The sequence below is a fragment of the Littorina saxatilis genome, linkage group LG2 (assembly GCF_037325665.1).
Source record: "Littorina saxatilis isolate snail1 linkage group LG2, US_GU_Lsax_2.0, whole genome shotgun sequence".
In the NCBI taxonomy this organism is placed as follows: Eukaryota; Metazoa; Mollusca; class Gastropoda; order Littorinimorpha; family Littorinidae; genus Littorina; species Littorina saxatilis.
In genome coordinates this window covers 26395947-26420478 of record NC_090246.1, presented here as the reverse complement: position 1 = coordinate 26420478, position 24532 = coordinate 26395947, and the positions used below count along the sequence as shown (strand labels likewise).

General features: G+C 44.1%; 1 protein-coding gene across 2 annotated transcripts in view; it reads right to left on the bottom strand.

Moving 5' to 3' along the window:
* Nucleotides 1-60: 60 nt before the first annotated feature.
* Nucleotides 61-24532, bottom strand: part of LOC138958612 (dynein axonemal heavy chain 3-like) — a 90606-nt gene continuing 66134 nt past the window's right edge. For both annotated transcript variants that reach the window (XM_070329813.1, XM_070329814.1), the window contains 20 exons: nucleotides 24109-24369; nucleotides 23516-23717; nucleotides 20887-21194; nucleotides 20174-20359; nucleotides 18075-18317; nucleotides 15664-15824; nucleotides 14203-14360; nucleotides 13514-13875; nucleotides 12983-13099; nucleotides 12031-12121; nucleotides 11582-11688; nucleotides 10940-11083; nucleotides 10271-10434; nucleotides 9493-9646; nucleotides 8465-8593; nucleotides 7102-7367; nucleotides 6507-6595; nucleotides 5900-6021; nucleotides 5257-5346; nucleotides 61-1350 (listed from right to left, as the gene is read on the bottom strand). In XM_070329813.1, the coding sequence (XP_070185914.1) occupies nucleotides 1144-1350; nucleotides 5257-5346; nucleotides 5900-6021; nucleotides 6507-6595; nucleotides 7102-7367; nucleotides 8465-8593; nucleotides 9493-9646; nucleotides 10271-10434; nucleotides 10940-11083; nucleotides 11582-11688; nucleotides 12031-12121; nucleotides 12983-13099; nucleotides 13514-13875; nucleotides 14203-14360; nucleotides 15664-15824; nucleotides 18075-18317; nucleotides 20174-20359; nucleotides 20887-21194; nucleotides 23516-23717; nucleotides 24109-24369 (3561 nt within the window). In that variant the 3' untranslated portion in view covers nucleotides 61-1143. The remainder of the gene's footprint in view (nucleotides 1351-5256; nucleotides 5347-5899; nucleotides 6022-6506; nucleotides 6596-7101; nucleotides 7368-8464; nucleotides 8594-9492; nucleotides 9647-10270; nucleotides 10435-10939; nucleotides 11084-11581; nucleotides 11689-12030; nucleotides 12122-12982; nucleotides 13100-13513; nucleotides 13876-14202; nucleotides 14361-15663; nucleotides 15825-18074; nucleotides 18318-20173; nucleotides 20360-20886; nucleotides 21195-23515; nucleotides 23718-24108; nucleotides 24370-24532) is intronic.

Genomic DNA, 24532 nt, shown 5'->3' with positions numbered 1-24532 from the left:
ACATGTCACATTATTACTTTGTACAACTCTCTACACAAATTCTACACCAGAAATCATAACTCATAATCCTGTTCTTTATTCATGTCTTACAACATTCTACATGTATATTCATAACAAAATCACAATATATCACAATCAAAACAAATCTTAAAAATAAACTTCTGTAAATGTTTAATTTGTTCTAAACTTAATCATAAAAACCTTGATATATTCCAGGTAGGGTTTTAGTATAAACTCACAGATGCCTTGGCAACACTGAAAGCATATCGACTATGTATATTTCCATGTATATATGACACGCACAATAGACTAGGATAACCACAAAAACGTAGGTATTCATGTTTCACATTAATGGCAATAAGAAAAAAAAGGTTATCTGTTGTTAGATTCTCTATGTGAACTGATACTGTCCGCTTTAACAGCAACGGAATATTCTAAGCACTGTACACGTGTGCCATTTCCAACAGATGAATAAAATCACCTGTTACCATCACTCAACATTCATTATCTCTCGTTTACGTTTAGAGCAACGGACACATTTGTATTTTGAAACTGCAAACACTAATGTAAGACATAATGAATTCAGCTCTACCACACATAAACTTTTAAATATCAAACAAACAAAGGCAAAACATCACTCATAAATAAACTTCACGGGCAACCAAAGCTAAGTTCAACACTAGATATAGAAAGTTGTTGCAGTGTTTGTGCAAAAAAGCAACAAAATGTAAGCTTTTCAAATTCTTCCCTGCGTCTTCAGATAAAGTCTTTTCACACAGTAGTCAATTGTGTCAACCACACACACAATAAATTCTAAAAGCAGTACTGGGTTTGGTTAATAAAACAAAGGTGTGTTATTCTTCTTCATACTCAAAATATCTACCTAATATCCCCAAGCAAATTAAATCACTGTCTCTGTCTCACAAGAAACGAAGAAACAAAAGTCAAATCAAATTATTTGTGTAAGCTCGTGAGACATTTTACAAAAGAAACATAGCTGTGGAGACTTCTTCAGCAGGATGGTAAGTCTGAAGGCTTGGAAGTTTACAGCATGTGCAAGGAGAAGGGGTGGGGAGGGTTGGGGTAGAGGGAGAAGGAGAATGGGATTAAGGCAACAACTCCAAGCAGATCAGGGATGTTGATCTAATTGTCGAGCTGACAGAGAGCAGCAACACCGCGGTTTATCCAGTGAGACTGGGGTTTGTCCGACGGCAACTTGATCCACAGCACAAAGTTGGTTGAGTGACCGGTGGTGGACAGTGTGCCGCGACGAGCAGAGGTCTTGTATACTGGAGTGTGGTAGTGAGGCATTTCCGTGAACTTGTCCCTGCGATTGGGTTTCAGCCAGATCTGAGCATGCTGTTAAGGTTTGTTCTTGACAAATACTGCACATTGTTCCAGCTATGTTTTTACCTAGTAATGTCATTAATCTGACAATCTTATTGTTCCAAACCCTCCCCCCCCCCCCCCTTTCACAAATAACAAGTGCAAACACAAACATGTGCAAATACAGAAATAAACACATACTCACTTACCTCCTCACCCCCCCCCCCCCCTTCATCCCCTTCTCTGAGGTCTCCCCTCTCCCCCCCCCCCCCCCCCTTTCAAACTTTAGTGTGAAAGTGAACAAAACATCTTCCAGACACATAAAGTTCAACATCTATGCTGACCCATGCCAAATTCCACATTCAGAGCAACTGACAACACACAGAAAAAAACCCAGACAAACACACTGAACCCCACACAGACAGACACCCAGAGACATATATACAAAAAAAGTCTAACTAAATCCTAAATACAGTCGAACTCGCTTAAGACGAATCACTGGGGATCGGGAAATAAGTTCGTCTTAACCGAAATTCGCATTAAGAGAATTGATTGATTTTTTTACTGTCACAATTTTAGAAGTAAAATTTAAAAAGTCGTGTAAAAGCATGTACATGCACATTCTGATCAATCTCCGATTTCATGGTGTCCACCAGTTCTGGTGCATGTACTACCCTGGCCAAGTTTCCTCTCAAGACATCAAAGAGACCGCCCCATAGATTAAACTCCCCATAGGTTAAACTCGGTCACTGACCCGGGTGCAGGAAGTGTTTCCTCTCTCATATGAAAGGGGAACCACCTCTCATAGCTAAAACTGGGTCAATGACCCCTGGGAAGAAGGTCAGTGTCTATAAAGGCCACCCAGCCATCACAATGGACCTGCCTTTGATCTCACCTCACACGCAGATCCTTGTAGCCTTGTGACTTTTAGAGACAAAGCGGCTCTGGGGCGATGAAAACGTGTTTGTTAAAAGAGGGGTTCGTTATGCAAATGATATGATATGTCAATCTCGGGACGAGTTTAAAGATTTCGCCATAAGCATGAGTAAATTACAGACATTATGCATGCTTGGGAATCCAAAAAGTGCTCGTTATAAGCATAAATTCGTTACGAAGAATTCGTTTCAAGCATCTTTTTTAAGCATGAAGAAAGAGGCATTCAGTTGGGAACTTAAAACTAATACGTTATAAGTCAAAATTCGTAACTAGCGTGTTCGTTTTAAGTGGGTTCGACTGTAGATGATGAACCGGCACGGTTGGCCTAGTGGTAAGGCGTCCGCCCCGTGATCGGGAGGTCGTGGGTTCGAACCCCGGCCAGGTCATACCTAAGACTTTAAAATTGGCAATCTAGTGGCTGCTCCGCCTGGCGTCTGGCATTTTGGGGTTAGTGCTAGGACTGGTTGGTCCGGTGTCAGAATAATGTGACTGGGTGAGACACGAAGCCTGTGCTGCGACTTCTGTCTTGTGTGTGGCGCACGTTATATTGTCAAAGCAGCACCGCCCTGATATGGCCCTTCGTGGTCGGCTGGGCGTTAAAGGCCTACTAAAGTGCAAAATTTTTATTCGCCGAAAACATGTGTAATAGCAATCTGGTAAATGTTCCGAAGACCATTTTGTAAAATTTTGCGTGGCTGATTTTTTATTGAATAAAAACCGATTCCGCGCACCTGTCCATTCTGCGAGAGACACCCCCGGTGCCAGTGACGTCATGAGTGTAACACGGCCTTCAAGAGCAACATGGCCGACGGTGATAGTAGCGCTGCCACTGCGAGTACGTATGTTCAAAAAGAGATTCCATCTTCGAAGCGGAGAAGATATGGCTTCGCCTGTGCTGTCGCTGAGTGCAGCAACAATCATGGTAAGGGCCATACCATGCACAGGTTTCCTGATGATGCCGACTCACACACACTCACACGCTTCTGTTGTTGTTGTTGTTGTTGTTGTTGTTGTTGTTGTTGTTGTTGTTGTTGTTGTTGTTGTTGTTGTTGTTGTTGTTGTTGTTGTTGTACATGCTGATGTTCATTTTTCTAGTTATCGCTCTCTTTTGGTCCATTCATTCGAGTATCACCATCATCACCATCACTGATCATCATCATCATCATCATCATCATCATCATCATCATCATCATCATAACCATCATTATCATAATTTCCATCATCATTATCATCCTCGCTAGATCTTCCAAAATACATCATAACTCCCGTATTTTTATTTTATTTCTGTGACCTAAGACTCGGTGTAAAGGCAGATGATGTCCTGAAGATACTAGATATATAAGAATATTAAACAACCGTACTTTAATTTATGGTCGTGCCTGCGGTTCTAAAAACAATGCGAACATGGTCGGACGCAGATATTCGATGCTTGCACTTTCGCTCGCTAGCTCTTCGAAAATGCATCATAACTTCCTTATTTTTTTATTTCTGTGACTTAAAACTTGGCACAAAGTATGATAATGTTGTGAAGATTCTAGATATATATAAAAATATTACATGAACATTCTTTATTTTGAGGTTGAGCCTGCGTTCTTAGATCAATGCGAACATGGTCGGACGCTGAACCACGATGCTTTCACTTTCGCTCGATAGATCGTCGCAAAATACATCATAACTCCCTTATTTTTTTATTTCTGTGACTTAAAACTTGGTATAAAGTCAGATAATGTTGTGAAGATACTATATATATATAAAAAAAATAGTACATGTCCATGCTTTAGTTTGGTAGCGCAAGGTAGTGCAAGGCCGCGTGCGGTCGCGTAGTATTTAGTCAGACCGACCTCTTCTGCTGGTCTTTCCGGTCTTTCGTCTTCATCACTTGAACCTTGCGGTTCGAACTGGTATTTCTCTATGTCTATCGCTCCAGAATACGGTAGTTCCGATGTTTCCAACTCCGATTCAAAGTCACTGCTTTCGCACGAAAGCTGCAATTCAGACTCATCCGCGTTCGACATCATGGTAGCCATACACCACTCATGACGTCACTTTCAGGGGAGAGAAGCAGTAGCAAAAAATTGTCTGTTGCTTCCCTTCTCGCTGATTACAGGTGAGATTGAGCACTTTCTCAGGCCGACTACGGGTGATCGGAGCGGAAGAAATTGTTTTGTTTAATATATTTGGTATCCTGATATGCAGCTCTTTCCATTTAAGCAATAAAAATGTTGCACTTTAGTAGGCCTTTAAGCAAACAAACAAACAAACAAACAAACAGACTGTAGATGAATCTGTCCAAAGTGGTCTACAGTGGACCCCCTTTAAAGACCTTCAAAGTCCGAGATAATCAAGTCTTACTTCTTCTTCTTCTTCTTCTGCGTTCGTGGGCTGAAACTCCCACGTACACTCGTGTTTTTGCACGAGTGGAATTTTACGTGTATGACCGTTTTTACCCCGCCATTTAGGCAGCCATACACCGCTTTCGGAGGAAGCATGCTGGGTATTTTCGTGTTTCTATAACCCACCGAACTCTGACATGGATTACAGGATCTTTTTCGTGCGCACTTGGTCTTGTGCTTGCGTGTACACACGGGGGTGTTCGGACACCGAGGAGAGTCTGCACACAAAGTTGACTCTGAGAAATAAATCTCTCGCCGAACGTGGGGACGAACTCACGCTGACAGCGGCCAACTGGATACAAATCCAGCGCGCTACCGACTGAGCTACATCCCCGCCCCGTAGAGGGGGTCTTAAAATGGGGGTACATTCACAGAGGCAATGATCCAGAAAATTTGAAAAAACACTGTTTTAAAATAGAGAAAGTCTTAAATAGGGGGGGGTCATAAAACAGGGGTTCAACTGAATAACCCACCACCAACTCCCTGTCTGCCACCTCTGCCCCTCTACTCTTTCTTCTCTTCTACAGAGTATAAACTCTTACAATGAAATGTAGTTTAAAAATACAACAATGCTACACATATCTACAAAAGGCAAGGATACGACAGGAATGGAATCAAAGAGAATCTTTGGCAGAGACTCTTCGATCTGCATCTTCTCTCTGTCCCATCGTGCTCCTTCAATGTACAGACCCTGCGAAACAAACAACAAAGAAATAATCTGTCATCATTCTTTTCACACATGCAGGTACTGAGGATAAACAATGATCCAATGTAAAACCCATAGTATTTCTACACCAAGTCATGTGCACACAAAGATGCATTCATAAGTATGTATGCACACATGCATGCAGGCCATCCATGAACACACACTCACACACACACAGACATACACACACACACACATGCATGCATGCACATATGCACATAGAAATGCAAGGCAACACACAGACAGATAACAACAGACAGACAAACTGACAGACAGACACACAAACACGTTACACACAGACATTGAAACCCACACGCAAGCACACACACACACACACAGACACAGACACAGGCATGCACACACTCTATATGCACAGATGCACACACACATGCACACACACACACACACACACACACACACACACACACACACACACACACACACACACACACACACACACACACACACACACACACACACACACCCATGCACACACACATACACACATGCACGCACACAAACAAAAGCTGCAACTTACATAGACGTATGCCCCATCGTCTGGTTTCTTGCCCATCTCTTTCCCCTCCTTCAGTACTTCAAATTCAAAGCCCACCAGATCAATGGGGATCTCGTAGCGACGAGCATAGTTCTGTGACACACCTGCAATGGATAGATACGTTATTTTGCAGTGTGTGGGGGTTATCAGTATGACAGGTAGATAATTATTCTACAGGTAAGTGGAAATAACACTGACCTTCATTGGTGTTCTGAAGAAAATATTTGTGTGTGTGTGTGTGTGTGTGTGTGTGTGTGTGTGTTTCAAGTTGTGTGTGTTTGTGAGTGTGTGTGTGTGTGTGTTTGTGTGCGTGTGTGTGTGTGTGCGGTGTGTGTGTGTGTGTGTGTGTGTGTGTGTGTGTGTGGGTTTGCTTATTTTGTCACAAACGCATTTGTTCTGATCCTCAGACAGACAAGACAAGACAAGACAAGGCAAGACAGACAGACAGACAGACAGACAGACAGACAGACAGACAGACAGACAGACAAACACACACATGACTACACCATCAAACTAATCCTGCACTATGTTAGTTTTTTCACAGAATAGCATGATGTAAATACAGGAACAAAAGTGAAGTTGCACCGACCTGTGAGGAAGGATTGTGTGAAGTAGAAGCCAGAGATCCAGAAGGTTTCTGGAGCGCCATTATCAATCCAGTCTTGGAAAAACTTCAGTCTGTCAACGTCCACAGAAAACATTTCTGAGTTACACAAAGTACAGGCCACAAACTCAACAGTCCATTGCTGATTTGACCACTTTCTGTTCACACAATATAAACATCTACTGATAGCCTCTATAAAGGTAGCTCCCAGCATTCGTGATACAGGCCGCCATGCATCCACCCCCATGCACCTTCTCAACCCAATCCACAGCCATCCCCCAGCCTTCACCCACGCCATTAATGATCCCAAACAGCCCAACAGAACCCCACCCTCACCCCATCATCCTATACCACTCATCTACCCACTTAAGTATTAATTTGTACTATTTTATACATGTACATGTACTACTATGCTTATGAGAGATACAACCGTTAAATGCTGAAGAAGAAGAAGAAGAAGAAGAAGAAGAAGAAGAAGAAGAAGAAGAAGAAGAAGAAGAAGAAGAAGAAGAAGAAGAAAAAGAAGAAGAAGAAGAAGAAAAAGAATTAGAAGAAGAAGAAGAAGAAGAAGATAAGCCACCTGGTAAGCAGGTCAGCGATGTAGGAGCCCATAGGCTTCAGGGAGGGGTAGGACTTGGCGGCCCACACGGCTGGCACCTTGCCCACCAGCATGGAGTTGAAGACCTCCTCCAGCTCCGAGTTCATCACCACCAGACCCTTGATGGCCTTCTGCAAGTTCTGCAGGGAGGAGCGCACCACCTGGGTCAGGCGAATGAAGCGGGTCAGCTCCTGACGCAGCACTGTGTTCATGGACTCGTTGTATACCACCGGGTACTTCTTGATCACCTGGGGGACACAAGGCAGTGATGGTACAGATGACATTCACAATCAACACCCTCACTGACAGCTGATGTGGCCAAACAGAGACAGCTAGGTTTTGCCAATACGCTTCGAGTGAAGCTTGTCTTTAACTGGGCGAAGTCGACAGGTTTTGCCAATACGCTTCCAGTCAACTACTGGTGTCACAAAGCTTTAGCGCTGAGTTTTCGGTAAAAAGACTTAGGAAAATCTTCATGAAGTCAACTTTGGGCTCAGTTAAGGACCAACTTGACAGTAAGTAAAAGTGAGTTAATTCATGGCATGATGCGGTTTTCAGTTTTATTGAAAAGAGGTAGAATGCTAAGGCTACAGCATCATCTTCATGGATTTCTGCTTCTCAGTCTAGCACTCGTAAGTTAGGTAACTCCTATTAGTTAAATTGAGGTGAGTATTCTTAGAAATAGTCATTTTACTTGTTAAAAATACATTTCTTGCACAGCATGGGCTACTTCTTCATCACCTGGGAACACCAGGCAGTGACAGTGGTAAAGACGTGATCGTCATTTGTGTGACTGCCACTTTGCTCCCTTCATTAAACACAGTCCTTTTCTGATCTCTTACAAAACTTGACCTTATTTTGGGCAAGGGGGGTACTAAATGACCCGCCAAACTTTCAGCAGTTCTGGCTCATGGACATAGATGGTATGTTTCACTGAATGAATTCCTAATACCCACATTTATTGCCGAACTATGCATTCTATGGTTTTTATGAGTTTTGGGCCAACTTGTTTTTGTCCCTCATCCAAACATTTGTTCTTCAAGTACAGATTTGCTCCATTTTCTTTGCTCCACATCTGTGGCTTGTTCTCTTTCATGGCCACCTGGTAAAAAAAATGTTGTTTGCATCGTTCAGGTAAAAAATTTAATTTTCACTTTTTATGACCTGATCTCACAAACATATTCATAGACGTAAATTTTATAGAATAAGTATGAGATTGTGACTCCTTTTGAATACCTGCTTGCAATTGAAGTTACCTTGCTTAGTCTTTGCAATGATATCAGGAATTGAACCCTCCATCTAGCCTAAGCGTATACAGACAAGAACTGCTAATAAATCAACGTACATGTTCCATATCAAAGTCTTTGGGCAGCTTGGTGAGGATGTCATCGGCCAGATCCTGAATGACTTCTCCAGAGGACTTCCCTCCGCCACTGGACTGTCTGGGAAGTGTCAGCAGGATGCTGTCAAACAGCTGTCAGACACACAACCAGCACATCAAGTTACAAAATCAAACACATGATAAAGCAAAACAGAGCAACACCACACACATGACAAAAAAGAATTTTGCACCATCATTTGTAATTTTTTCTCGGAAAAAAAACCATGAGTCAATTACATGCATTTCTCATTTTCAAAAAAATGCAATTCTTCTTGACTGGCATTTTAAAATGAGGTTACAGAGAGGCTCCTTTGACTGCACAGAAGCTGACCTTTTGACAAGGCATACCAGCGATGTTACTAGTATTTATTTTTCTTGGCAAATTTGCCGAAATAGCCATGAAAGTTTAATAATAATAATAATGCAAACTTTTATAGCGCTATTCTAGAAAAATGTCTACTCTTAGCGCTTTACAATACATACATCGACCAAGCATACTATACACGCACAGGCAAAGAAACAGACCAAACATAACCAACAAACTATACATGCACAGGCAAAGAAAACGACCAAACATACAATACACGCACAGGCAAAGATAACGACCAATCATAAACAAACATACTATGACCAAACATAACCAACAAACTATACGCGCGCAGGCAAAGAGAACAATCAGCACATGTAATAATTACTGACAACTAATAATGCAGGCAAACAGTGACAGTTTATCAATTTTCAGAGGTTTAAGGCAGTCCTTGCCATCACCTCATCCTAAAAATGAAAAAGTTTTGCAGATCTGACAAAAAGGTGAACAAGTTTTCTGTAATTGAAAGAAGTTCTGCCTTTTGACAACTAGCTGCTGGTGCCAAACGACATCCCTGTGTGACTCACTTCTACACTTGTCTCTCAAAGTTTGGCATGCTGAAGCCTCAATCCTCCTCTATGTTCTGAACCACGATCATGATCAACTATTAGAGTCCAACACATACCTGCTGTGTTTCCTTGTTGTCCTTGGTGATGTCAGCGTTCTCGTGCAGACCAAACACCTCCGGGTTAGGGTTGAGCGGCAGAGTACGAATGTAGTCGATGTAGCTCTGGTACGGCCCCTCTGGTGGGGCGTAGTAAGTACCGCTGGGGGAGAACCTGTTCAGTGGAGAGAGAGAATGAAGCAGAGATGATTAACTTGTAGGGGAAGGACTGGGGTAAGAGGGGGGGGGGGGGGGGGGCTGAAACCAAGAAGTTTGTCTTTGAGAGGGGAAGTGGGGGAAATTACCCTAATCCGGACATCAAAAATAGGCTAGTTCTTATGTTTAGATTGGCAAAAACAGCTTATTTAGATCTGATTACAAATCCCATCCCCAAACTTGTAAACAATATAAAGAATGATCCACAGGGCATTCAGTCTTTGACCCTCAAAGAATGTGTGTTTAATACATGCAGGATTGAACGATAACTGAGAGAAGCTAATAGAAACACAATAAATGATTTAATGTAAAAACACATTTCTGCAGGAACTTTAAACACTTTTCTGAAACTATGCAGCTGCAGCAGCAAGTAATTACAAATAAAACTCATGCAAAGGCTACAAAAACTGAAAAATCAAGCAATCCTGATACAATTTTATCACATTGGCAAAATCAATTGACCTCTTCCCCTTTTTCTGCCTCTCTCCCTCCAACTTCGGGCATCCTGCCCTGCCCAATATCACACTTTCCAACAACTTCTCAACCATACGAATTTTTATCTAACAAGAAATTCTAAACTTACTTGTAGGTCTCATCATAAATAATGTCCTCTGTGTAGAAGATGGCAAGGAGGGACATGAGCAGACGTCGATCTTTGTCGTCAGTGACACGGCCACCATAGTTACACTCTCCAGTCAGGTATGACAAGGCGGGCAGAGGCAGATCATCATAGTCATTCAGGAACATCTGCATGGAAGAAAGAAAGAAAATGTTGACTTGAGATACAACACAAAGCCTGCTTGTACCACCGTGAAGCAGTTCTGCAAAAAACGATGCTTGAGTCATCTTATTCTTCAAGTTCTGTAACTCTCAAGATCAATCCTTTTTTCCCAAGGATTTACAGGGTTAATTATCCTCATATTGCTACCTCAGACACACACACACACACGCACGCACACACACACACACACACACACACACACACACACTCTCTCTCTCTCTCTCTCTCTCTCTCTCTTGATACTTGATAATCCTTAACAGACTATCTTCATGGTACTATCACTCGCACAAACACACACAAATACACTCTCAACCTTGGAGACACTCATGATGATTTACCATCTTAACAGATTATTTAACAGGCTACTGTACTGAAAACACTGCACATGTATGACAAACACACATGCACACTTACAAACATGAAAATAGACAAAGAGGAATTAAATAACTTCAATCAAAACCAAGGACTTACAAGCATCTGCCTCATGCTGATACGCAGATCTGATTCATTGAACTCGTAGGGGATGTTCCAGCCCAGTGGTCCGAACTTTCGTCGCTCTTGTACCATGGCGTGGAAAACACACAGTCCAAACAACATCTTGTGGAATTTCTGGGGCTGAAAGAAGGAAAAGAAGCCTTAACATGCAGAATGAGTATACTTCGCTTCCACTGTAATCTCTCATGTTTTAAATGATAATGTTACTTTGATCTGGTCTGATTTCATGTTAATGCAACAGATACATTTCCTGAGAAAGTTTTCAATAATGTGTCATTTACTTTGTGCTTTAGGTCGCCAGTTTGTGACAAAATATAGCTACCTGTTTCTAATTATTTCTGAAATCTGCCTGCAACGATCACTGCATTTTGAAAGAGGCAACACATTTGGCTAGATATCTGAAGTATTGGAGATGTAAAAAGAATCCTTATACAAATATTCAGTGCGATTCTCATTTCTGTTTTGGAACTTGGTTCACCTGTAGTGCATCTACGGCAAGTGAAGGCTCCAAAAACAGCTACGGCTATCCATATAGTTTAGGATGTATCAAATAAGCCTATTCATTCTGCTGCAGTGTCTAAGATAAGAAGACAGATGCAACTGTAAGCAGAAACTGACCTTATTGCAGCCATTGAAGAAACTTTGGTCGGAGATGGGATCGTTCAGGAAGGACCTCAGAAGGTTAGCACGCAGACCTTTGGGAGGCTCATTTGTCATCTTGACACCTGAAATACATGAAACACAAATGAATGACCTGTAGTGGAAAGATACAGCACTGAAACACATACAGTGGACCCCCCCCCCCCCCCCCCCCAAGAAGAGAAAGTCAGGTCTTACAAAAGAGGGAGTCTTGAAATAGAGGTAAATTTACAAAGGTTATGCACAAAAAAGAGGCGAAGTCTTAAATTGGGGGTTTGCCTTAAAAGGGGGTTCCAAATTTGCAAATAATGCACACACGCACGCATGCACGACAGCATGCATGCATGAATTATCACACATTGATCAGAAACCTGCCTGCGAGAAAGATCCCAATGACAAACTGAGTGATGAAAAAAAGCATTGCTTACCGTTCTGTAGAATGGAGACAGGGAACTCATCAGAGGGGTAACTGGTCAGCCACAGACGGAAATCATTGTGAGTTGTCTCAGGAACAATTCCCTACAGATGAAAAGTTTGTTTTTTATTACGCCGCTATGTTTCTGCATGCAAGCAAACAGTCACAATAAAAATCAAAAGAACAAACAGAGAAACAAACAAAAACAGTTGGATGGGAAAAAAAACCAAGCAGACAAATAACGAGGTAGTCAAGCCGACATACACATAACATAAGAATTCCGTTTCTTTAACCCCTTCACTGCCACAGTATAACAGCATTATCCGAACGGTCTATGGGAAAGAACTGTGTATAGAACCCCTACAAGTACTTGGACAGTGGTTACCTCCCATTTAGTTTTCAGAAATGTCCTGAAATGTTGTTGACACAAATCCCACGTAAGAGATACGGTTATGGGCGTAGGGCAAACCGAAAATGACCACGTATTACATACGGGGTGGGCAGTGAAGGGGTTAAATAGTGTACAGAAACAACACATCTCAGAACATGTTCACAATCTACAACCCTCTACAACCTTTATAAACTAGATGGGTTTTTTATGCTTTCATATGCCCTTTTGAGCACTGGCCTGTTTCAGCAAAGACAAGTGAAAGAGTCAAACCTGTCAATAACAACCACTCAAGGGACTGATCATAATTGGCTGTTGTAGATAGGTGATAGCTATGGAAAGGTGAATGATATAGAGAACACAAAACAAAACAAAAACCAAAAAAAAAACATACATCCTTTGGCGTGATCATTTTGAGCCTGTGGTCATTTTTGAGAGGTGATCACCAGGAAAGGTTTGACCATATTTCACTCTCCTTTCGTCGTTTATTGTCCATGTTTCACATGAATACGTTTTGATTGTTATCTTGTTTATATTTCAAAAAACATTAGATGCAAGAACAGTAAACCTAGCCCACCTCTTCACAGATTTTCTCCAGTTTTGGCATCCAGCTGGTGGCCAAGTGACAGTTCTGCAGCACCACCCATGTGCCATCCGCCAAGGCTTTCTCAATCATCTTGGCTGCAATGGGACCCTACACAACAAAAAGTGCACGCATCATACACAGGCACAATGGCACAAATGACAGCATCACCCCTGACCTATCTTCTTAAATACTGCTTGATCATCTTGGCTGCAAATCAATCTGTGTGTGTGTGATAGTTCAGCTGGGGTCAAGATGTGTGTGTGTGTGTGTGTGTGTGTGTGTGTGTGTGTGTGTGTGTGTGTGTGTGTGTGTGTGTGTGTGTGTGTGTGTGTGTGTCTGCATGCGGCGTGTGTATCTGTGTGTTTGTGTTTGTGTGTGTATGTGTGTGTGTGTGTGTGTGTGTGCGTGTGTTGTGTGTGTGTGTGTGTGTGTGTGTGTGTGTGTGTGTGTGTGTGTGTGAAAGAGAGAGACAGAGAAAAACAACCAGCCAGCCAACCAACCACCAAAGAAAGCCCCACTGACCTGTCCCTGGCCCAGAGAGATGGTCTGAATCCTGTTGCCAGTGTAGCCACTGTCTATGCCAAACTTGAGCAGTGCCGCCATGGGGTCAGAGCCAGGGGACAGCACAAAAATCAACGGAGCGCAGCAGTTGGAGTCCGCAAACGAGCCAGCCAGGTCAAAGGTTGGCGGCTCAATGTATGACTGACCAAGGCTGTCAACAATGAACTCTTGCACAGACGGTACCATCTTGTCTGGGCGGAAGGTCCTCAGCACCACCATTTTGTCCAAACCGCTCAGAGCGTCGAAGGGCCTAGGATACTTGTGCTTTTCAGGGGAAGGAGAGTCGTAGAACTTTTTCCACAGGTGAATTCTCTCCTCTACATCTGTAAAGGGAATAAAGGAAGAGTTAAATCACGATCAAATTACTCAATAAGAGAGAGAGAGAGGGAGAGAGAGAAAGAGAGAAAGATAGGGAGAGAGAGAGAGAGAGAGAGAGAGAGAGAGAGAGAGAGAGAGAGAGAGAGAGAGAGAGAGAGAGAGAGAGAGAGAGAGAGAGAGAGAGAGAGAGAGAGGGAGAGAGATAGAGACACACACACACACATTCTTCTGAGCCCCCTCCCCCACACACACACACAACCACCCCAAACTAACCAACACAACCACCAACAACCATGCCAACACCAACTTGAACAAGCTAACACTGAACTTACGCTTATAGAATCCCTTGAGGTTGGGAAGGTTGGAAGCGCGCACAATCTCCCCCCATGACTTCTCTCCCAGCCACTCAGGGGCAGGGTTGGGGTGGGGATTTTCCAAGGCCACTCCTCCCGTCAATAGGAACCGCCACACCTCCTCATCTATCCTACTCCTGCAATGGGAGAAAAACATGTGAAAATGGTAATATTCCATCTGTAAACAAGGCAAATGTGTATTTATAATATGTGTGTGTGTGTGTGTGTGTGCGTGTGCGTGCGTGCGTGCGTGATTGCCTGCATGTGTGTGTGTGTGTCCGGGTGCGTGCATGCCTGCATGTGTGTTCATTGAAGCTCACATTTTTCATGATACGCGAACTGTCAGTTTCAAATCGAATGTGTACTGTGTGTTACCTCCTTCAAAATCAGTTAAAGGTAAAAACTTAATTTTGTTGCTGCACTCGTGTGTCCCCCACTCTGAGGGTACACACCAAATGTCCAGCTCAATCAGCCGATAAACACTAGAGATCTGAGTGCGAACAGAACGACAAACTAACAAACAGACAGAGTCATTTCTATAGACCCCCATTTACAGTGTGTAAAATAACACTGAGGCCTGTATCTTGATTGGGTTTGCCTGCTTATGAGATAGTCTCGGTTCTAACGGGAACTGTATAGCTTTGTCTCCTTCACCAACTCTCATTGAGGGTAACAGATGATTCAAGAGCGAATGTTGCAATTGTTTTTTAGGGGTCATCTTTGGGTCATTTGCATGAACATTATGCAATTTTCTTGACATTAACATGACAGTGTTTCAACAAAATGCAGCCAAACCTTGTGTTTTTAATCCAGTGCCCATAGGTCACAGACTTTTGCGTTCGAACACGTGTGTTAACTTTCGGAAAAGTTCAGTGTTTTCTGCTTTTTTCTGTAACGCTCAGGAAATGCAAAGCTTTACAGTACGTACCAGAACAGTAACTGCAATTAAATTTCTTTGTAGAAAACACTTCACAAAGCATGCACAGACACACTGAGAATTTATCATCCCTTGTAATCATGATGTGTGTTTAAGGATGATAAGGACTCTTGTGACACAGCGTTCACATTGTAATAAATTTCATGAAAGCAGGCTGATCAACAGCATGAAAAGAAACAAAGAAACGAAAAAACATGCATCAACCATAATTATAAGGCTCACCCGGTCAATCTGTAGAAAAGAAACAAAGAAACACACACACACACGCACAGCAAAAAATCAAGTACAGTTATAAGGCTCACCAAAGTATTCTGTATACTAGTGAATGCAGATCGGTTGTGTGTTTGTGTGTGTGTGTGTGTGTGTGTGTGTGTGTGTGTGTGTGTGTGTGTGTGTGTGTGTGTGTGTGTGTGTGTGTGTGTGTGTATGTGTGTGTGTGTGTGTGCATGTGGATGTGTGTTTGCATGAGCGCGTGCGTATTAAACTGAATTCATGTTACTCACAGTCCTTTGAGGATTCCGACACAGAGGATGAACGAGAAGAGAAGCTTGTCCTTTTCAAAGAGGGAGCGGCAGACATTGCGATAAATGCTGTTGGTGAAATTATCGTTCAGGTTGAAGATACGCTCTTCAATGTCATCAGCTGCGGTGCTGTTTGAGATTGACTATTGACAAAAAACACACACAAAATTGGATAACTGGACAGTATAAGACAAAATCCTCCCCACTTATACTTACTCCACATGTTTAACATATTTTCAGGCAACCCAGAAAAAATACCCTTTCTCTTGCTTGTGTGACAATGTGCACTTTTAGTGCCCTTACAGCACATCCACAGCAACCAGGGCCGCGACTTCGAATCGGCTCTAGTTGGGGGACTCTGCAAGTTATACGACATCCACAAGTCCCGAACCACTCCTTACCACCCCCAAGGAAACGGCCAGTGTGAGCGGTTCAACCGCACGCTCCACGACCTGCTGAGAGGAAGTCCCGCTGGCCTCAACATCTTCAGGAAGTGGTGCAGGCGTACAACTGCACGCCACACGCCAGCACCAGCTTCAGCCCCTACTTCCTGCTTTTCCGCAAGCTCGGGCGATCAAAGATTCAGGATCACTGGAAGCCCGATCTCCACGTGGTAACACTCAGCCCTTCGCCCCATCTCCTGTATTCACAGTCAGGCCGTACCTTGGCGGGCCTGAGAAGACAGTGAATCGGGCTGACCTATTGCCAGCTAACATCTTGGCTGCGCCTCCAACAGAAGAAGAAGAGGAAGAACCAGCACCACATCTGCCAGAAGAGCCCGTTATAAGGCTTCGATACGACACTGATTCAGGCAGTGAAAGTGACACTGATATGTGGGTGCTTGTTCCAGAGGCCCCCCGGCCCCAACCTGTCCCAGACCGTCCAACCCCTCCTCCCCGTCTTAATCGTCCCAACCCTCCTGCTCCCCAGAATCTCCAAGCTCCCGTGACCCCTTGTCGCAGATCCACCCGCTCTACTGCTGGCAAGCACCCTAACCGCCTGAATTAGTTCGTGAATATTACTATTTCTGACTGTGCCTAGAGATATGTGGACAATAAGGGCATTCTGAAAGAACTCGGGGGTATATTAGTACGTGAATATTACTATTTCTGACTGTGCCTTGATTGAGGTATTCGAACAATGAGGACATTGTGAAAGAACTCGGGGGTATGTGTGACAATGTACACTTTTAGTGCCCTTACAGCCAAGTGCCCTAACAGACTTTTGCCCTTACAGCAAGTGCCCTAACAGACTTTTGCCCTTACAGCCAAGTGCCCTAACAAACTTTTGCCCTTACAGCAAGTGCCCTAACAAACTTTCTGCGCCTTAGCAGACGACACGAACTTCTTCTCTACACAGCTTATTTACATCTGAGCGGCGGCCATGTTTTATTCCGCCTAAATTTATTGAGTTGCACGTGCTAGTTCCACGTGGGGTTTGAAATAAAACAATGAACCCCGCCATCCAGTCTGTTCGAGTTTGAGAGTGAGAGTGAACCTCCCCACACAATCATGGTTTTTCACAAACATATTTCCAGTGTCAAACAAATGCAAAATCCACAAATGCAAAATATGAATGAAAAGACAGGCAGGCATGCGTACAGACAGCACTCAGACACACATTAATTCCCTGCTCACACCCTTACACCCCACTCCCATTTAACTACCGTCACCATCACCACAACAAGAAGGGCAAAGCCCATACGACTCACATGCTTTACACATTTTTCCTACCAAAATACATGTGACCTTGACCAGGTCATCCAAGGTCATGCAACACAAAGCTGTTAATTCAAGACATAGGAAGTACAATGGTGCTTATTGGCTCTTTCTACCATGAGATATGGTCACTTTTAGTGGTTCACTACCTTATTTTGGTCACATTTCATAAGGGTCAAAGTGACCTTGACCTTGATCATATGTGACCGAATGTGTCTCATGATGAAAGCATAACATGTGCCCCACATAATTTTTAAGTTTGAAACAGTTATCTTCCATAGTTCAGGGTCAAGGTCACTTCAAAATATGTATACAATCCAACTTTGAAGAGCTCCTGTGACCTTGACCTTGAAGCAAGGTAAACCAAACTGGTATCAAAAGATGGGGCTTACTTTGCCCTATATATCATATATAGGTGAGGTATTGAATCTCAAAAACTTCAGAGAAAATGGGAAAAATATGAAAAATAGCTGTTTTTTAGGCAACATTTATGGCCCCTGCGACCTTGACCTTGAAGCAAGGTCAAGATGCTATGTATGTTTTTTGGGGCCTTGTCATCATACACCATCTTGCCAAATCCGGACGTCCGGACGGACGGACGGACGGACGACTCGGGTGAGTACATAGACTCACTTTTGCTTCGCATGTGAGTCAAAAACTCAAACAAAGCCTCACCTGCAAGTAGAGGTTAATGAACCAAGTGAGGGAGTACTGGTACATAGGCTCGATGTTGGCCAGGTCCGAGATACAGAAGAAGAGGATGGAGGAATGTACGGCCACAGGCTTGTAGCTGTTCCTCGTCTCGTCAATCAGCTTCTCAGTGGATGCCGCAATCTCCTGCTTGGCTGAGATCTCCTCGGACAGAACCTTGGAGCTGGACAAAATCTTGATGGCAGCCTCATCTTCCAGAATGTTGCCCTGTTAAAAAAAGAGTCAGAAACAGTGCTTGAAGACCATTTTCTGCTATGAGGATATAAACCGCCCCTCCCCCCTTCCCCGCATCCATTTTGAATAAAATCACACCAGCAATGGTTTGACTGATCATCCCCTGTTACTCAAGCATCACGCATGTGAGCACAAACACGACGCACTTATTGCAGTAAATGCTATATCTTTAAACATTCAAGAGCTAGACACAGACACAGACACAGACATACTACAGCAGTCCCTGCAATGTACGGCCCCCGGCGTGAGCGGACACCTGACATGTACGGACACATTTGCTCGGCACGGAGTGTTTTCCTTCTATATTTGCCCCCCCTTAAACGGACACCTGCAAAACGTGGACGCGGACACTCATTTTCGGTCCCAACAGCAGGTCATACCTCCAATGTACGGACAGACCATCTCAAATTTTCACCACAACAAAATCGATAACAGAGCAGTCCGGCTCTTGGTACAAAGATCACAGCCACAATGGCGTGATGACAGTCACTGATAACTTGAGTGCACGCGTACCCATCAGGACGGGGGGGTAGTTTTGGTCAGGAGTGGAGTACATGCGAAGATGCCAACATGAAACTGCACTGTGCTCTTTATTCTTGTCTGTTGGACGTAAACAACAGAAACCACAGTCGATGAAGGTCCTGAGCAAAAGAGAGTGAAAAACCGGCCACAGTTCTCAGCATCGTGTGTCTGTGTGTAACCTCTTTCATTGACAAGATACTCTTGTTTCCCCTCAGCCTTGACCAGTGAGTCGGTTGCCTAATCTGTGAACCCTTCAGTTGTCTTGCTTTGTCAAAAGTTACGACACAGTCAACTGGGGTTGCTCTGAGGGAACAGTGCAGCTGGCCTCTCTGGCCACAGCCCCAAACAGTACATGGCTGGAGGGAGTAAGAGAGAGGGAGGGGGGGGGGTGGAGGGGTAGCTGGCTAAACTCTGTGGGGTGTCCGGTGTCACTGCATGTCAGCAGGAAGAGCATTGGAGAGAAATATAGAGGTGTACTCTTCCACACAATTTCCAAGCATCAGTTGTCACGGCTTGGGGTAGGCATTAGTGAGGGAGAGTGGGAGCTGTGTACAGTGTATTTCCGACTGAAGAGTGAAAAGTCACTGCCATGCCACATGATCGGCATGCAGTCAATAAAGTCAGACAAGAAGAAAATAAATTACATGATTATGACATGCAGCTCTATCTGCTGCTATTTATTCAAACTGGTATTCAAGCTTATTCAGATTGCAAAGCATCTGCACACGCTCCTCTGTGCTGTGTTTGTGTGGCTGCTTTCGTATGTCAGTGCATGGTGAGTGTGTTCACTGCCTTGAGGATTTATTTTATCTCTTCTTTTCAACACTTTTCATACAAATCATTTTTACAGAACGTTTAAAGAAGTATTAGGAGTTTATTGTTATTGTTTAGTAGCCACAAGAAGTGATTAGCATAGACTCAATCCTGTTGTTTGTGTGTCTCTGTGTGAGTGTATGGGGGAGGGGGTGGTGTGGTCACCCCTCCCGTGACCGGACACCTGCAATGTACGGACAGTTTTGCTATGGCCCAAGGGTGTCCGTTCATGAGAGGGACTGCTGTATAACAGTATTCAACTGAAGAGGGTTTTATCTATCTGTCCGTGTGTGCGTGGGTGCCAGAAAGGAAAGGGGGCAATTTTTCTGTGGAGCACATGCTCGGGGGGCACTTGTTGTGGGGCAGTTGTTCCGGGGGGCAATTGTCCAGGGGGCAATTAGCCTGCTACCCAGGCAGACAGATGACACAATCAGCAAGCCAGCCAGCCACACAAGAAAACAAACAGAGCATAAGTCCTTTCTTCCTTTTTGTACCTGTGATGAGGATAGAACTTCCAGGATCTTGTCCTCAATCTCCTTGAGCTGCTTCTGGTTGTCAGCGCTCTCAATGATGAGCTGGTTCTTCTTCTCCTCCAGTTCTGGCTTCTCCTTGGCTGCCACGATTCCCAGCAACTGGTCCTCCAGACCTTGTGGTGTGATCATGAAGTTCAGCAGACACACCTGGGGAATGAAACAGTTAAAGATTAAATTCATGCAGTTCAACTGCATCCATATAATCTGAGGCCTGTTCAGTAATAGTGTCCTTTCTCTTTCACAGAACAGGTGTCGTCCATCCTAAAACCTGTGCAAAGTACCTGTGGAAGATTAAATAGAGAAATAGAAACATACATTGTCTCTCCCTCTTACCCTCTGCCTCAAATTATATTACATCAAATATAAACACCCAATTACACACACACACACACACACACACACACTTTCTTTCTCTCTCTCTCTCTCTCTCTCTCTCTCTCTCTCTCTCTCTCTCTCTCTCTCTCTCTCTCTCTCTCTCTCTCAGGCCTTGCTAGCCCATACCACATGAGATACCTACACAATATTGTTACACAAACACACACCCTCTCCACATCCAACCCCCACCCCTCACCTTCATCATAACCACCCCAACCCCCCCCCCCCCCACACACCACAACAAAACTGCTCCCACAACACCAACAACATTACCCCCCCCCCCACCCCACCCCACACACCTTGACAGAGACTTCAGGCAGGTAGTGGGGGTTCCTCAGCCTGGTGGTGATGTAGAGCTTGAAGTCGTGCGAGTACTCAATGACGTTGTCGCCTAGACGGATGTACTCCACCCCCTGCTGCTTGAAGGTCAGCTTCTGGAGAACAGGCTCCAGGATGGGGTCCAGCTCCTCTCCCACGTTCTCCAGCAGCACGGGCGTGCCGAACTGGATGGAGTTCTCCATGATGCGCATGTAGTTGGCGTCGGTGAGCTTGACGATGCTCAGCTTGTTCTCCTTCTCCAGGTTCTTGATCCACTTGTTGGCTTGCCCTGCAAGGAGAGGGGGAGAGGGGTTGGTCAGGCTGGAGTTACGTTAGTCATGACTCTTTTAATGATGTTCTGAAATTACTCTTTTGTCATTTGTGTGTGTGTGTGTGTGTGTGTGTGTGTGTGTGTGTGTGTGTGTGTGTGTGTGTGTGTGTGTGTGTTTTGTGGAAGAGTTACACCCCTTTAAAACTGTGAGGCAAACACACATAGCTCATGAGTGGACACAAGCAAGCATGGTGTCCTCGTGTGTAATGAGCTCAAGTGTGCAGATTATGCACTTTCTGCTCCTTGCAATGTCCTTTTCTTTAAAGTATGCTCACTGGAGCTCACTATTGACTGCCACCAGACTCCCTGCTTTCCTCCACTGATCAGCCGCCTTGTGTGCTGGCAATGGTGTCCTCATTACAAAAAAGCACCACTTTTATGACATGACCAAAATTTGCAAAGCCTGATATTCATTCGGTGAAGTCTTTCTTTCTTTCTTTTCTTTATTTGGTGTTCAACGTCGTTTTCAACCGTTCAAGGTTATATCGCGATGGGGAAAGGGGGGAGATGGGATAGAGCCACTTGTTATTTGTTTCTTGTTCACAAAAGCACTTATAAAAAAATTGCTCCAGGTGCTTGCAACGTAGTACAATATATTACCTTACTGGGAGAATGCAAGTTTCCAGTACAAAGGACTTAACATTTCTTACATACTGCTTGACTAAAATCTTTACAAACATTGACTATATTCTATGCAAGAAACACTTAACAAGGGTAAAAGGAGAAACAGATTCCGTTAGTCGCCTCTTACGACATGCTGGGGAGCATCGGGTAAATTCTTCCCCCTAACCCGCAGGGGGTTTCGGTAAAGTCAACTTTGCAAATTCTACTTCACAAAGCTGGCTGCACAAAGGTTTGACACTGAATGTTTGGTTAAAAGACTCAGCAAAGTCTTGGTGAAGTCAATTTTGAGGTCTTTCCTCTTCTTCTTCTGTGTTCATGGGCTGAAACTCCCATGTATACTCATGTGTTTTTTGCACGAGTGGGTTTTTACATGTATTTACCCCTCCATTTAGGTAGTCATACGCCGATTTCAGACGATGAATACTGGCATTTACTTGTATGTGTTTCTCTCCCATATATAGGCAGTCATACCTTGATTAATGCAAGTGGTTATTTTCATGTTTCTATAACCCACCTAACTCTGACAGGGACTACAGGATCTTTTCCGTGGGTATACTTAGTCTTGTGCTTGTGTATACTCACGAAGATGGGTGAGGCACTACCAGGTCTTCACATAATTGACCTGGGACATGAGAAAAGTCTCCACCCTTACAGGCCGGTGTAACACAAGAAAATTACTCCCACGAGATTTTTACTCCGGAGTAAAAATTTTGTACGAAAATGTTACTCCCTTTACGAAAAAAGCACTCCCCCATTACACGAAAAAATTACTCCCCACGACAGGTGAGTTCCGAGTAAACATTTCGCACACAAATGTTACTCCCCTGACGAATACAAAACGAATAAATTACTTCACCCCAACACGAGCAATTTAACTTCCCATGCCAGGTATACGAAATTTATACTCCCTTGTCCCCTGTTAGTCTTGGTGGTGGAAGGGGTGGAGGGAGGGTAGCGCGACATTCGTTTGCTCGAGATCACATAATTGGCATTATCCCTTCGCCCGCATCCCATTTTAGCGTACAAGATTTTTTCTGGAAGTAAAAAGAATGGGGAGTAAAAATTTCGTGGAGGGAGTAATTTTTTCGTGCCTTGGGGAGTTCTTTTCTCGTACGAAAAATGTACTCGGAGTAAGAATTTCATACGAAATTTTTACTCCGGAGTAAATTTTTCATGGAGTAAAAATTTCGTGTTACACCGGGATTTGAACACTCAACCTTCCACATAGGAGGATGTTTGTTTGTTTGCTTAACGCCCAGCCGACCACGAAGGGCCATATCAGGGCGGTGCTGCTTTGACATTTAACGTGCGCCACACACAAGACAGAAATCGCAGCACAGGCTTCATGTCTCACCCAGTCACATGATTCTGACACCGGACCAACCAGTCCTAGCACTAACCCAATAATGCCAGACGCCAGGCGGAGCAGCCACTAGATTGCCAATTTTAAAGTCTTAGGTATGACCCGGCCGGGGTTCGAACCCACGACCTCCCGATCACTGGGCGGACGCCTTACCACTAGGCCACCGTGCCGGTCCACATAGGAGGCCGGCGTCTTATCCACTAGGCCAGTGTGCCAGTCAACTTTGGGATGAATTAAGAAAGGCCTTAACGCCTCTGCACGACAGACAGCAACAAGTGCATCACTCTCTCACCTTGAGGGTCAATCATGAGGGGCCAGCGGCGAGACTTGGACACGATGATTCCGTTATCCACACTGAAGGCGTCGATGGGCAGACCGGCGATGTTCCAGGCCCGGATGGCCACCGGCTCTCCCAGTGTCAGGTTCATGGTGAAGTTGGTGGAGCAAGGGATCTCTTTCTTCACCGTCAGCTCGTACCACTCCTTGATGATGCTCTGTGCACAGGATAAACAAGGTATGGTAAGATAAGGTAAAGTAAGGTAAGGTAAAGTAAGGTAAGGTAAGGTAAGGTAAGGTAAGGTAAGGTAAGGCAAGTTAGGGCAATGCAAGACAAGGCAAGTCAAGGCCAGGTAAAATCGAATCAGGTCAGGTCAGGTAAGGCATCATTATCTGCATTGTGACATGTTTTTTTGATCTTCACTTCACTACTGAATTCAGAGCTTTCACTTTGGAAAGGGGGGGGGGGGGGAGGTGTGAAAAAGAGACGTCTTGCTTGGTTTAGGCCTTGCCGTATATCATGAATGCACACAGAAACACACCATTCACGGGAACATGCCCCTTATGGTTGAACCGTGAGGGCGTTAAACAACATTTATCATCACGCACCGTTCTGAAATCCACAGTAAAGGCCCCAAGATAAGCCACAGCCCCAGAGGACAGCAGCACGTCACCCAGGATGTTGATGTACTTGATGCCCAGCACACGGGCAGCCTCCGTCCAGCGGTCTTTCTCACCACCCAGGCCACCGATCAGCTTCTCTGCCCGGTCCAACTTCTTGGAGCAGAGGTCAATGTTGTCTTCTAGGTCTTTCTTCTTCTGTGTCATCACCTCAAACTCATCGTTCAGGGCCTGCAGCTTGTCTGTCACCTGTGTATCAAAGGAAGTGGAGAATCAGGGATAATGTTTATGATTATTTGCTGGTATTTTACTGGTTTGTCTGAAAATGAAAGAAAGGGAGAATAAGGAATGGTTTTAACCATTTTTTTCTGGTATTTTACTGGTTTGCCTGTTGATGCTAAAAATTAAATGG